At 48.8% G+C, this 15,415-nt stretch overlaps 2 protein-coding genes across 2 annotated transcripts in view; one reads left to right on the forward strand and one right to left on the reverse strand.

The window, feature by feature from the left end:
• The first annotated feature begins 304 nt into the window (after positions 1-304).
• Positions 305-2,372, forward strand: TPBGL (trophoblast glycoprotein like). The gene is given in 2 exon segments (XM_084503211.1): positions 305-1,462; positions 1,464-2,372. Coding segments are annotated over 2 exon segments (1,539 nt in total). The 5' UTR covers positions 305-422; the 3' UTR covers positions 1,963-2,372.
• Positions 2,373-5,444: 3,072 nt separating this feature from the next.
• PGM2L1 (phosphoglucomutase 2 like 1) overlaps positions 5,445-15,415 on the reverse strand; it is a 33,628-nt gene continuing 23,657 nt past the window's right edge. The window contains exons 10-14 of the mRNA XM_084494257.1: positions 13,907-14,000; positions 12,932-13,061; positions 12,203-12,392; positions 11,974-12,107; positions 5,445-9,925 (exon numbers count right to left, since the gene is read on the reverse strand). Coding sequence (XP_084350383.1) covers positions 9,823-9,925; positions 11,974-12,107; positions 12,203-12,392; positions 12,932-13,061; positions 13,907-14,000 — 651 coding nt within the window. The 3' untranslated portion in view covers positions 5,445-9,822. The remainder of the gene's footprint in view (positions 9,926-11,973; positions 12,108-12,202; positions 12,393-12,931; positions 13,062-13,906; positions 14,001-15,415) is intronic.

Here is a 15,415-nt window from a genome sequence, read left to right on the forward strand (position 1 = left end):
AGCCGAGCCAGGCTGAACCGAGCCGGGCTGAGCCGAGCCGAGCTGGACCAAGCCACCTTGAACTGATTCGGGCTGAATGGAGCCGGGCTGAGCCGAGCCGAGCCGGGCAGCAGCAGCAGCACCGCACCCCCGACGGCAGCCGCCCGCCGCTCTCCTCCGCCCAGCCCGCAGCCCCCCCGTCCTCCCCCTCCTCCTCCCCCTCTCCTTCCTCCCTCCTCCTCCTCCTCCTCCTCCTCCTCCTCCTCCCGCCCCCAGCCCGATTTGGGCAGCGGCGCGCCCGGCGCTTCCAGCAGAGCCGCCGGCTGCGGGCAGCGAGCTGCGGAGCCTGCTCGGCCCCGGGGGGGCTTGAAGGGAGGCAGCTCGGCTCCCCCCCCGGCCCTACCCGGCCCGACATCCCCCCCCTGCATGCCCGGGTGCCGAGCATGGCCCGCAGGCAGGCGCGGGCGGCGGGCGGGCGCTGGTTGCCCTGGCTGGGGCTCGCCTTGCTGCCCCTGGCCGTGCCCCCCGCCGCCGCCCCCGGGGGCTGCCCGTCCCCCTGCTACTGCGTGGCCACCCCCGAGCTGGTGCAGTGCCGCTACGAGCGGCTGGACGAGCCGCCGAGGGAGCTGCCGGCCTCCGTGCACAACCTGAGCATCGCCGGCAGCAACCTGAGCGTGCTGCGCAGAGCCGCCTTCGCCGCCGCCCGCCCGCTGCCCGACCTCCGCCTGCTCCGCCTGCGCCACGACAACATCCAGGCCATCGAGGACATGGCCCTGCAGGGGCTGCCGGCCTTGAGGACCCTCGACCTGAGCCAAAACCCTTTGGTCTCGGTGGCTTCGGGCGCTTTCTCCGGCGCCCCGCTGCTGCGCACGCTGCAGCTCAACCAGGCGCTGCTGGCCGCCCCGCTGGAGGAGCAGCTCGCCTTGGCGCTGCGCAACCTCAGCCTGCGGCGCCTGGAGCTGGCGGGCAACAGGCTGCAGGAGCTGCCCTTCGCCCTCCTGCCCGCCGGCTTGGAGGAGCTGGACCTCCGCAACAACTCCCTGCAGCGGCTGGCGGCCGCCGAGCTGCGGAGCTTGGAGGCGCCGGGGCTGCGGGGGCTGCGGGTGTCCCTTGGAGCCAACCCGTTGCGTTGCGACTGCGCCCTGCGCCCGCTGCTGGTTTGGCTACGCTCCTCGGCCACCCGCGTGCTCGACGCTCGAAGCCTGCGCTGCTCCGGGCCTCCTCCGTTACGCGGCACCTCGCTGCTGCGCCTGCGGCCCGAAGTGTTGGGCTGCGGGGCCTCCGAGGGTGGCGAGGCTGGGAGGCTGGAGACGGCCTCCTACGTCTTCTTCGGCATCGTGCTGGCCCTCATCGGCATCGTCTTCCTCATGGTGCTCTACCTGAACCGCCGCGGCATCAAGCGCTGGCTGCACAACCTGCGGGAAGCTTGCCGCGACCAGATGGAGGGCTACCACTACCGCTACGAGCAGGACGCTGATCCACGCGGTGCCAGCACCACCGGCACCCCCGGCCTCTGACAATACCCCCAAAATCCACCCAACGCTGCCCCTCGACGCCTCCATCCCCGGCATCCTCCTCAATCCCATCCCGGTGCCGCGGCGCTGCTCCGGAGGCAGAGCCACCCCTAGGGATGCTGCGCGTGCCCGCGTTGGGGTGCGTCCGAGTGGGCAGCATCCCCCTTTGGAGGGCTCCAGACTGGCTCATCCTGCGCCCTGCTCCATCCCATCCCACTGGAACAGATCCTCTCCCCCGTCCCCATGCACGTGTGGGCGAAGCGAGGGCCGGGACAGAGCCGTGGTGGCCCCGTGGATTTGGAGCCGCTCCCCACACCGGTCCCTGTGTCGGACTCGCAGCGCACACGTGAGTGTTGGGCACATCCCGGGGAGCTGCGGGCCGTACCTGAAACTGTCCTGGACGTTCCCGGAGCCCGGACTCGACTTTGACCATGTACAGCTCTTTCCTATTAGATTTGTATTTGACTAAGGCAAAACTTCGCTTGGTTGCTCTTTTTTTTTTTTTTTTTTCTTTCCCCTTTTTTGTTTCTTGCTCCACACCTGGAGGAAAAAGCACGGGCCGGCTTCTCTCCCCGAGTAACAACGTGCTTTTCCGAGCCCATTGACCGGTTTTCCTTTGTTTGGCACCACTTCCATCTCTTCCCAGGCACAAAACGATGCAGCCGCGTGGGAATCGCCTCCGCGGGCTGCGTGCATGTTCCCCGGGGCACGCGGGGGCAGCTCGTTTCGGACCCTAACCCAGCTCCTAGACTAGGCTGCCTCACCACCTCGTAAGTTAAAACGAGCGAAGCAAAAGCTCCAGCTCTAGCGCACCTGCCCGTGTTTGCTTTAGAACCGTGCCTGTTACTATATCCTACAGCAAATATATCGAAAGCTGCATCCCTTGTATCGTCTGTTCTCTCTAAAGCTTCTTGCAGGGGGTCCCGGATACCCGCTGGTTATTGCGCTTGGTTCTCCAGAGGCAGGCAGGCAGCCGCGGGCTCCCTGGAAGCACTGAGTTTTGCTGGCGCTCCCAAACTTCTTCTCCTGGGCTGCTTGGGGGAGGCAGAGCGCTTTGGTGGGGTTTGTGCACGGAGCTCAGGCTCTGCCAGCCCCGGTTCGGGAGGCAGGGGCTTGGTAAATCATCCAGAGAGCAGCTTTCCGAAGCGATTTTGCGCTCCGGAGCATTTGTTCCATAATTCATGAGACAGCCGGGTCCGCTGAGCACCTACAGCTGCAGGGAGAAGCAGCGCGGGGCTGCGACTCGCAGGGTTTCCAAATGAAGTGGAAAGCTCGTGGAAAGTGGCTCCTTAAAATGCCGTGCCCGGAGGCTCAGCATCCTCGGAGGGCTGGGGACATCCTCGGCGCGTCCTCGGTGCCCGTATCGCCGGCTGCTTCGGGGATGCTGGGCACCACTGCTGGTTTTGCAGGGTTTTTGCAGGTACGCAGTGTGTCGGGCTTGTAAATAAGGAAAAAAAGCAGCTGGGGTGTTTTGGGGGCTTTCTGCCCCCCCTGAGCATGCAGTGTGTGTGTGTGTACTCAGCTCCTGTTCATCCAAGGGGCAGCGCAATTCTTTCCGTGCCCAGAGCCCCGGGAAGGACAGGACCCGGTGTAGGGTGCTTTGCGTTTCCTCCCTTCGCATTTTCTCCCTTTTTATTTTCCCCCTTTTGCAAGCCTGGCGCTGAGGCAGGTGAGCCAGCAGGGACGGGAGAGGTGGGTGCGTGCCGAGCCGGGCGTCCTGGCTGCATTCATGTGGAAGAAAAAGCTGCGAGTTAAACCATCCCACCACCCCGTGCGATGAATTACCGGGGAGATTTGGAGAGGAGAAACCCCAGCCTTCATTCTTTATCCACTTTCCCACCTCATCCCCTGTTTTCTCACCCCTGCAACCCCCCTTTGCAACCAAAACCTGAGCAATAAGAGGGGCAGGAGGGTGGATTTGCACACCTGGCTGCAAACCCTGCAGGGCAGCAACGACCTGGTCCCCCCCTGTTTTTGCACAGCAGCACATGGGGAGGGATTTTTACTGCTGGTGACACGAGGATCTTACAAATCCAGCACATAAATGCCTCGCAGAGTGGGGACAGCACGGGGGAAGCAATGGATGTGGCTGAACAACCCTCAGCCCACACGGTGCCGACGTCCCAGGTTGGCTTCATGGAGAGGGCACAGGGACATCTCATGGGGGGGTGACTCCTGGCCCCAAAACCCTTTGGCAAAGGTTTTCTGGAGCACCGTGCCCCCCACCCCAAGTGTGCAGAGCCCCTGGGGTGCATCCAACACCCCCCAGAGAGGCAGAGCCCCTAAAGCCCAGGGAGCACGGGGTGCGAGCAGTTGTGTAATTAAGCAGCTGGAGGAGCGTAATTCTTGTGCCTCGTTAACACGAACATAATTCTGCACAGCTCATAGCCCCCGGGTGACAATCCAGGAGGATTAGCCCACGGCCGGGGCCTGCTGGCAGATCTCTGGATTAGGGAGATGGAGACCTGTTGGCCAAACGAGGCTCAAAACATGCTTTTTGGTTGCATAAACCCAGAGGTGCGCACGGACCCTTCCTGTCAAGGGCTCTGCAAGGCTGATAAATCCCCCCCATTGCTCTCAGCACCCCAAATCTCCACCCCCAGCTGCTCTAAGACCTAGCAAAAGCTCCCAAATTTGGTTTTCCTCCCTTTTTTCCCCCCCAACCTAACGTGTTTTCGGTGCTCGGGGCTGCAGGGTTTGGCAGAATCTCTGCCCCAAGATCTGTTTGGGTTGTAGGCAGGGTCAGCAGTTGTCCCTTGCTGGCTGGCTGCAAGGCAGGGCCATGAAATGGGGCAAAAAACGGTGTTTTTGGAGCTGTCTCTGTGGATCCAGGATGGGATCCAGGCTGTCACCGTGTGCCCAAGGCCAGCACAGCAAGGAAAAGCACCACGGGGCAGGAAAAAGAGGAAGGGTGACAAACTGGATGAAAACTGCACTGAAAACTGCTCACCGTGCTCCAGAGGGTCATTAATTCATTAATTGCCCCATTCCTGGGACCTGGCACTTTTAATTAATAGGACTGGGTCCAGCCTGAACCTTGGGGACTCCCCCAGCACCCCAGGGTGCCCCCATCCCCATGGCCCTCTCATGGGGACCCCAGCAAGGGGCCACTTTGTCCCCTGCATGCCCAACACCAACCAGTGCCATGGGTGGAAATTTCCTGCATTTCACCCATAAAAAACCCCAAAACCCTATAAAAAGGTGGGCTGCCCTACCCCTTTTTGCTTTCATTGCAGCTCCTGGGGATGGGACAGGGCCATGGGCACTCTCCAAGCAGGGGAGGTTTTCAGGATGAGCCCCCGCGTCCCAAACCCCTGGAGCTGTAGGATCAGCCCCTTTCCCTGGCCCCAACCCCGTTGTGAGCACGCCCCTGCAGCTGTCCCTACACCCACCCCAAGGCCAATAATTTGGGGTTAATTTTGGTGAGCTGGGGGAAGGATGGAGGCCAGAGCAGGGAGCAGAGGGGGTTCAGCCTTGAGAAGCAGGAAAAAAAAGGAACAATTCCTGGGCAGACTTCTCCGGGATGAGGTCTGCAGCCGTCCCTAAAGGGATGCAGGAACCCTCCTGGCTGTTGATGCTGTGCCCCTGTTTTATACCAACCTTCATGGTTTTAAAGAAGCCTTAAAATACCTCTGATTCCTGCCTAAAAAAAGAAGGAAAAAAAACCTGGGGAATGGCACCGTGGTTCACAGATCCTACACCATCAGGAGGGGAAATCTCCCACCAGCTTTAGGAAACGCCGCTGTCCGTGAGGCTTGGGGTGGCAGGGACCCACCTGCAGCTGGGTAGGAGGATTTGAGGATTTCCCACCAATATGTGGCACAAATCAAGTCCTCCAGGTGGCACACGGTCCGTGTTCCTATTCCAAGGTGGGGGCAGTTACCTGCCAGCTGTTTTGGGGGCAATTCCCTTTGAATAAATTAAAAAAAAACACACAGGAAACAGGAAGGATTGCTACTACGAAGAGAATATTTTATTACCTGTAACACTTCATTCAGCTAAATCCACGGAGCAATACACACAGAAATACTTCAGAAAAGTGCAAATTCTCACTCTATTCATAATATGCCCTAGTTTTACAGAAGAACAGACACTGGGTAAACGAGAGCACAGATCCAGAAACCCGCCAGGACTCGAGGCAAGGAAGGGAACAATGCGACTTTGGATACTTCAACCACCTGGTACAAAGCTACTACTGAGCACGCAAAGGGTGGGGAAGGAGAGCAAGCGTCCTGTGCACCAGGGGGCTGGTGGCAAGACGGGTTTTAATCATCCACGTGTCACCATGCAAACAACCCTCCTTGTTTAAGTGGGGAGAACAGAGGGGAAAAGATGAAATAATGACAATAATAGTGTTAAGATTAAAGAGAACGACCACTTAGATCTTTAACTTTATCCACCAGGGCTCACCGGTCCCAGGAAACATCTCATTTCTGCACTGGGCCCAGTGAAGCCTGGTTCCGAGGTGTCCTGAAACCACACCAAATTATTTGCAAAGGGTTTCCTCTGTTTCTCAGACACAGGAGCCCCTGTTTAAAGCCTCAGCGCAGAGCTCAGCATCACTGCGGTATTTAAAACAGAAACCCAACTCCCTAATGCCTCAGGAGCCGAAGAGGAGACACCGAGTGCTACCTGAGTGCTGCTACACCAGGGAGCAAGGCCACAGATTTCAGCTTATCTCTAGTTGGAGGATACCTGCAACAGAGCTTGAGATCGGTCAACAACTGCCCGAGGTGGGTAAAAGGCCTCCAGGCAGCGGGCACTGCGTGTTGTAAGTCACCTCGATGTCTGAAACAGAAAGCCAATGAATTTTAGTTCTTACTTGCATCATTTGCAGTGTAAATTAAGAATTTCCCCTCTTTAGGAAAAAAAGTTAGGCGTTTAAAATTTAGGATATTAGGGGACTGACTCAGGCAAGATGCCGATTCCCTTTCAGCCTAGGGAAAGCAGTCCTGGCTGCAGGGAGGGCAAGCAAAGCAGACTGCCCCCACCCCATTTAAACAGGACCCTGCGTCAACAGCAAATGCAAAACGGGGGCTACACAACCTCCAGCTTTATGTGGACCTTCCAGTCGAACTCCCCAGGGTTAAACACGCTCCTTCCTTCTTTCCTACACGAGCCTGTTTGACTCATGCCATGGAAGCATCCTTTAGAGTTGCAGAAGAGACATGAGAATCACTTGAAGCTATCCAAGCCACAGACTGCACACTATATCACAACTAGAATAAAAAAAAGTTGGCTAGAAGCTCACGGACATCCAACTTTGCCTGGCAAGTTCCCTGTACTTACGAAGTTCCTCTCCTAGGCCCTTGCAAATACAATTTTACCCTATAACTGAGTGAGACAGGGATTAAGCCTGTCTCGTCAAAAAGAGAAAACGCAAAAACAATCCCCCCTAAACGCTAAAAAACAATCAGCAGTGTGATTGGAGGTTAAGCTGATGACTTGTTGTAGACCAACTTCTGAAGAGCTGCATTTGAACTGGAAGCACCTAGTGAACCACAGCCAGAACGTATTTGATCTCTCACCTGCTTCCTACTCAAGTTTGAAAAGCTTTTGTTCTTGCCTGAAAAGGAAGAAAGGACAGCCAGCAACTGAAGAAGATTGTGCACAAGCCCAACAAACCCTGACACGCTGTACAAGAAAGTTACAGGACACTGAAATGAGAGAATTACAGTCCTTCACAGTAAAAGTAAGGGAAACAAGGCAAAAGGGAGGAGATAAGGGAAATAGTTCCTCAAATGGAACAGTATAAATATATCAAACGGTTCAAATACGGGAGGAGAACAAGGGTAGCAGCAGTTTAAGATCAGCAATAGTTACTATACCCTTAAAATACATTCAATATCTTTGTGCCTGTCGCTGCCATTCCAAGAGCACTACTACATCTAGAACTTACTGCTCAAACCTATCGACGAGGAGAAACCTAGATCCTTAACTCCCTCTGTTCATTTTTTTTTTTTACTAAAGATATTTATCTTTACTACAGATATTTAGCTCATGAACAGTAGCCAACTTCTAAGAGCAACGATTTGAAAATATACTCACAATTCTCTTCCATACTGCATTTATAACTCTTGCCTACTGATAAAGCAGACCTCTGGGACTCTGCAGGTTCCTGCACGTTGTAGGAACACAATTATTAACTCACAAGACAACTCCTAACGCTAACTGCTACAACACACACACAGCTGGCCTCATCTCACACGTTATGCTTTTTACAGTTTTAACCTTCACTCGTGTTCCAAGCGATTTGTTCTCTTTGAACTGCTAGTAGGGTATTTAGCAGCAAAATCCAAACCATCCAAGGTTTTGATTCTGCTGCCGGGCGAAGAAATGGCAAGACCTCCTTCAAATTCAGTGCAGTCAGAGCAGGAGCCGGGTTCGAACCTTTTTGTGAAAACTGAAGGCAAAGCATCAAAGTCCTGCCGTCACACCTCCTGATACCTACCCAGAGCTGTACAATACAAGGAGTTATACTCTAAGTGTAAATGCTTTCACCCATTTTCCTCATCGCGTCAGTCACACGTACAATCAGGGAAAAAAAAAAATAAAGAGGTTTTTGGCATTAGATACATTTCACTCCATTGCAGAACATTTCGGAAACGTTTCCTCTTAAAATAAAAAATAAATAAATATCGGTGGTAAATAAGAATTTGTGCAACATAGACTCTCTGCGGTACATGTACATTCACATACAGCAAAAATACTTCTCCACGGTTATAGTGCAAAGCTTCTATCAGCATGAAATACCCGATACCCGCACAGACAGAGAAACCCCGGTGCTCTTTCAAAGCCGTCCAGGTGCAACACATACAAAACCACTCTGCACGGCCCTACGGCATCAAGCTGCAAGGGACAAGGAGATGGAGGACAAGTTTAGATATTTAGCGGGGCAAAGCAATGGCTTTTACTTAAGTGCATCTTGGGTTCTTCTCACCTAACCTTCAGTTCAGTTTTTAATCTATTTTTTTTCTTTAATTACCGTAAAGAGAGCGGACAGATGTCCACAAGATCACTGACTTTATTTTGAAGGCTGTCAGCCATTTAGTAGCCAATGTTAATGAATATTATTCTCAGTTAATCCATATCCAGTTTTTCCTCAGTGTTGTTTCAGTTAAAGCATCTTCAAGAGCTTTCCTATGCCAAAACATGGCTTTTGTATTTTGAATTGGTAGACACCTACATGTTTCTGTATCAGTATTATTTTTTTCTTTTTAGAAAAAAAAGTGATTTAAGAGGATCACTTTCTGCTCAAGCGAAGATAGAAAATAGTGAGAAGTAAAAATTGTGCCTTAAAAGAATACAGAAGGTAGTCTATAAGATGAGACAATAAGATTTAGTAAAAAAAAGTCTGACCTCCATTCTCCCCCCTCCTTTTGTTTCTTTAAATACACAGGCATTATGACTCCAAGCCATCAAAACCAAAGAAGTTCCTAACTGGAATTTTCATACAGAGTGACTGAATTTCTGAAACCTTTAATAAAAATAACAATCAAGTCCCTTCAAAGATACGGGACTGGAAAAAAAAAAAAAAAAAAAAAAAACAGCTATAAAGCCTGTAGTAGTTACAGCAGGCAATTTAACCAAGAAATGAACAAGTTTCTACTCCTCTGGAAGCCTTGGAAAGGCACCAGGGAACTCAAAGAACAGACTGCAAGTGGAACTGCATGTGTTGCCACTGTCGTTTCACTCTCTGGTAAATATTTTAAGATACACACAGGAAAGGAACACCACACCAAGAGCACCTTTAACAACAGAAGGATACTTAAGTAGCTGAAAAACGTTGTATCGGAACAACTTGTCTAAACAAGATATGCTAAGCACTGGATTCTACTTCAACACAGTCGGAAATTAAGACCTGTAAGAACACCACCAACATTCACTCAGAACAGCTAGGAAGAAGCAGGCTCTTTTTGTCAGCTTGGGGTGATCGCTTCCTTCAAACACCGCGACTATTCCATTTTAAAGCCTTTTCACACGAGAGGTGCTGGATACCTGAAATTAGTTTAAGACGAGACCCCAACAACTACAGAGAACTGTTTTAAAGCTGCTGTGGCAGTTCATCTGCATTGCTGCAGGTCAATTGGTCTTTTGGTCAAAAGAACAGGAAAGTCTAAGTAATAAATCCCATCCCTCTCTTTTACTTTCTCTATTTATCCTAGTTTGCTAGCCCAGAGTTCTGACAAAAGAATGCTTCTTCGTTATAGAATAAAAATGTAGCTGCTTGTTTAAACACACACACGCACACATATTCAGTCAAGTCCTGTTCTTGGTTCCTTTGTTTGACATGACGCAGTGCAAGCAGTCACTTCTTTAACCAGGAGATCTAAGCGGAGCGCCAGATCAGTCCGTTCTTATCAGGTTCCAGAAAATTCTCGATCAAAGCCCCAATAAGCTTCTGAAGCTCTTCTTCCAGCACTGCTCTGTCACTAGAAAGGGAATAAGATGTCAGAGGTTAACACCAAGCATCTATTTAAAATATAAATTAAAAAAATAGCAAGATCTGTTGGTGATGGAGTATCTTTATTATGCTTCCTACATGGAAAGACTCCAACCTGCTTGCTTGAACAAGCTCCTTTCCAGTAGCTCAGTAAATCTGGTGGATTTCTGGCTATTGCCACTAGAGGGTGATAATTTTCCCAGCCAAGAGAGCACAGGAACAAACTGCTGCAAAGGCCATGCAGAACTGCTAAGACACTGGTTACTCATTGATTTAAAAGTCAGAAAGAGATACTAACAGAAGGGGGAGGTGCCCTATATTCTTCTCTACACGGAGTTCAGCTACCCTTCAAGGGTACGTGATTGCATTTTGACTTAAATTTAAATTCAGGGGATAGAGTAATCAGGTGAAGTGTCACTGCTCACAATACAACATCCTAACACACTGATCCTTTCCCAATTTAAAGCTGTGTACTCCCTTTCCTACCCTGGAAGTCTCATAGGAGGAAGGGGAACTCAGCTTCTTCTTAAAGAGGCAAACCAGGCTTTTTATTGACACGTGCTTTGCTCATGTACAGAACTTGCAACACATTGGTGCCCTTCAGGTCACCACCTCCTTTTAGAAATGCACCCCAAAATGCTGCAACAGAACTGACATCCCTGATGCTCAGCTTTTAAGAATAATCGATGAACTCTGAAATATTTGCAAAGCAATTACGGAGAGAAGTAGGTTTCGAAGCACCTAAAGAACATTTTAAGCCTTGAACCAGGGAAGCTTGAAAGCTTTTCAATTTCACATTCCAGATTGTGATTGCCATTAACCAGCAGCATTACTGAAATTAAAGGTCGTTGTATTTTGCTGACATATCAGAACAAACAGCAAAAGCCCAACAGATGCAAAGCATCACCAGTACTGTTTCCCTATCCACTTCCCCTACTTGTCCAGCCCTCTGTTAGGTTAGGGGCCATATTGTCAGCCTTTATTTCTTCCTTGTTGGTGCAGCTGTTTGCCTCAACCATACCTTACCTTTTCTTCAGCAACTGATGTCAGATGGTAGCTTGCCTGCTTCCAGGTTTACGGAAGCACGTTCCAACTGAATTGAGAGTCTCCCTACTCAAAGTGCATTCCTAGAGCGACAGTCAGCAAGCTCTCTTACCAGAAGCTTGCATTTATTTGCTACGAGCTGTCATTCAGGAAACTTCTACCACTTCTGCTGTTATTCCATACTCAATTCAAGAAGTTGATTCAGAAGATGGGCTCTAGCTGCGTTGGACACTTCATGTAGCAATCAGCAGTGTTTTAAAGAGTAATTCAGCATCCTCTGGAAATTTGTCTAGGCACAAGCTTGTGCATCCACGCACATGCACATTTTACAAGCAAAGTTAAACTTCCCATATCCACTGCCTGCCTATAACTGCATGTTTTGGTCAGAGACAAAAATATGTTCATCCTGAATTCCTGCCCATACGTAGAAACAAATACTGAATCAGAGGCTCCTTTGTGCTATTTTCAAGTCATCTACTCTATCTCAGCTAGATAGAGAACCAAAGATAATTCATCTGCATCTGTTTACAAATATAATTTCAAAAAAAATTTTTTTTTAACTGAAGAAGCTAAAAAGCCATGTGGTTATCAACAGGGGACAGACCTCTAATTACTATCCAGTACCTTGGAGCAATGCAGCAGATTCCCAAATGCAACAGGAATCCAACAGGAGTTTAAGTATACTTGTCATGTCAGCAGCAGCACAACTTCATTACATTTTAATTCCAAGAGAATAAGCAATTGGGTTAATAAAAGAAGTCTCCTACAGTAGCAGATGCTTAAAATTCCTTTTTTTTGGCTTATCCACTATAGAGGGGATGTCTTATGAACAGGAACGTGCATCACTCAGGCCAGTTAACAGGCTGGAACAGCCAGCTGAGACCTCTAAGGAAGCAGCAGAAGAATCCCTCTCCATGCAGGAATTGATGCCTGAGTGCTGTCTTTTCAGCCCAAAGGCACCTAGAAACACATGTATTTAGTCCTGCTACTGACCTCTGTTCGGGCAGCGCACACATCTCTGCGTAGTACTTGATCTTTGGTTCTGTTCCACTTGTCCGAAGGGTGGCAACACAACCATTTTGAAATGTAAAAGTGATCATCTGACTGCTTTTGCTCACCGGCAGCACCTACACAAACAACACAACTGTATTACTTCAGGTGTATTTAACTTCCAGTCTCTTCAAAAACAGAACTTCTCCTGCAAAAATTCTTTGTAACTCACCGATTTCTTATTCGGCTGGCTGCTATCATAGCCTGTGGTAACATCTCGCACGTGTAATATATTGTAAATACCACAAAACTTTGGGTAAGACTGAGGGGCATCAAAGTTCCGAAGCTTCTCAAATATCCTCTTGATAGTAGGTGGATCATAGCACAAGAAATAGGAAGTCTTTGATATGTGATATCCATACCTACAAGAAAAGATGATTTTTTTTCAGTTAAAAGATTCAGGAGTTTCCTGCACATTTGGTATCTAAAGTCAGTCCCTGTTTGGAAAAACAACAGAAAAAGAATTCAGCTCTCACAGCTGTGGGAACACAGATATTTATAGGGAAATATTTGGCCTCTGAAGCAGATTTTTTGCATTACTCTGAACATCTCAAGGTATTTTTGAATTCCACTACAGGCTTCAGTTACAAAGAAATAAAAGCCAATGGGTTAGAACAGACTCGAGGGTCCTTTTCAACTGAACTAAGAACACCAAGTCCAAGTGCCTGACCACTTCAGGGCTAACCATAAGTTAGAGAATATTATATGAAGGGCATTATCCAAATCATCCTCCTGAACAATGACAAACACAGGGCATCAACCACTTCCACCAGGAAGCTGATTCCACTCTTTGAGCACCATCACAATAAAGAATTTTTCCTGGTGTCCAATCTGAACCTCCCCTCATGCTGCTTTGTCCAAAATAGCTAAAGAAAACATATTAATGAAAATTGCAACTTACGTTTCATATACCTCAATGAGCTTCTGTGCCAGCGACAGGTTCTTGCTTTCCAGGTAGGCTGCCATTTCGGCTATGACCACTGCTGCGCTTACACCGTCTTTATCCAACACTGATGTGCCACACATGAAGCCTAGAAACAGAAACCTGATTGTGGAAAACTAAGTTGACATACTATTATACTGATTTACCGAGTGAAACTTTAACCCTGTTTCACATAAATGAAAATTGGCCAACACATGTAAGCTTTTTATTACTGAATATGGTTCCCCTCCTCTAAGAAATCTAGTTAACTTCAGGGTTAAAGGGATAGAAAGATATGTACTGTAATCAATTGAATCCAGACTGATAACATCTGTTGTCTGAGGGTACTGTCAGAGTACTCCGCTAAACATATCAATTTCCTTGTTCTGTGCAGGCACAGCAATATTGCAAAGTCTTGCCAGTAATGTAAACCAAAAGACATCCCTATTGATCCAGAATTAGTAACCTAAAAAACACTGCTCCACAATACTGCCAGTCTGCCTTCTTTCTGAAGGGATTCATGAGCAAGATCTTAATTCTGTATTGTTAAAACTCCAGAAGCTTTTATGACTATGGGAGAAAACCGATATGGAATACACGCTCTCTTCAGGAAAGGCTTCCTTTTCAAATAACTTACTGTATGTGAACATGCTATCCTAAAAAGCTGCCATTCATCCTACGAATGGAAGAATCCCTACAGCTGAAATGTTCACGGTGCAGTTCTGTAAGAACAGTATCAGGACCAGAGATCTGATGGGATCATAAGTATTTAACAGCACTTACTACGATAGTTGTCAAGTTGATTTGATGAAAGCAGAATACCAGTACTAGTAACAAGAAGAATAGAGAACAAACAGTACTTGTGTGTTTGTTTTCACAACTAAGACCACTCCTTTTTAGTTACAGTTCTGCTGCACTGCCCTTGACGTTTTAAAGTGATAGTCATATACATACCGATAGACTCTTCAAAGGCAAAGAGAACTTCTTTTCCATTATCTAGGAGATCTTTTACTCTACTTCCAATCCACTTAAAACCAGGGAGTGTTTCCTGAAACAGAGGGGAAAAAAAGAATGCTCTATATACAAACTCTCTACTTAGTTTCAAGTCAAACAAAAGTGTAACCACTGGTCCCTTCACCTCCAGGATACTTCCTTGAATTGTAATCTTTCATGTCAGCCTTGGAAGTTCAGAGAAGAGGGAAAAACACTGGATGCATTCAGGATTTTAAGGTCAAAGGGAAAGTCTGCTGAGTCAACACGCTAAAGCTGAAGGGCATTTTTCCTACTTTCATGGAATAGCTTTCCTGAATTTAAACCTCATTAACTGATCAACATAATAAGGACAGTAGACAAGTCAGACCTTCAATTTAGCTTATGAATCTAAGGCAAAGTGACACCAGATAGCATTTTACTAGTAAATACTCAGCTGGGACCTGAATATTAAGTTAAGGAATAAGCGTGCTTGAGAGACTGCTGTTATCTCTGAGATCTCTGATAAGTGCTACATGAAGGAAGATCTTATACAAGAGAATCACGTAAAGGAAAATTTACAGCAGTTTGGGGGTGGTGGAAGGGAAAAGCACTTATGTTCTTCAAATCATGCAAAAGCAGTGAAAGTTTTAGAAACTGATCTCAAAGAAAAGGCAAGTACAGAGAGAGGAGGCTCTCAGAGGACACCAAGGGGTTCTTTAAATTCCCAGCTGTTTTCCAGTCAAACGTGTTCCTTGCTAGAAAAATAGTATGAACATTATTTAGTGAGATAATGAAATCCTCTACAAGGCAACGACACTCATCCGGATTAATCGTATTTGGAAAGTCAAACAAAATAGCTTTGAGCATCACTTCAATTTCACTTTTTAATTCCTCATTGTTTGATGGAACATTTTTTCCCAACAGGTTTAATTTCAACATGTGTATGAAACAAGACCTGAATCTTAGGATGTTTGTGCTAAGCTTTAGAGTATTTGCATCTCTTGTGGCTAACATCCAACAGCCTCAGTAATCAGAACTACTTACTTTGAATGCAGGAACTAAAGTAATAACTGTCAGTCTGCAGGGGCAGCACACATTTTCTTTTTTTTCTATGCTTGAGTCAGAAAGAGTGTAGCCAGCAGGGCCAGGGAGGTGCTCGTACCCCTGGGCTCTGCTCTGCTGAGGCCGCCCCTCGAGTGCTGGGTTCAGCTTTGGGCCCCTCACTCCCAGAAGGACATCGAGGCCCTGGAGCCTCTGCTCACAGGGAAGCAGGGCCAGGAGCAGAGGGAACGGCCTCGAGTTGTGCCAGGGGAGGCTCAGGTTGGCAATGAGGAGACATTTCTGCTCAGCAAGCGCGGTCAGGCCTTGGGACGGGTTGCCCAGGGAGGTGGGGGAGTCCCCGTCCCTGGGGGCGTTCAAGGAGAGGTTGGACGTGGTGCTTGGGGACAGGGCTTGGTGGGGACATTGGTGGTAAGGGGAGGTTGGACCAGA

Source organism: Aythya ferina, assembly GCF_964211825.1.
Source record: "Aythya ferina genome assembly, chromosome: 1".
NCBI classification, from domain to species: Eukaryota; Metazoa; Chordata; class Aves; order Anseriformes; family Anatidae; genus Aythya; species Aythya ferina.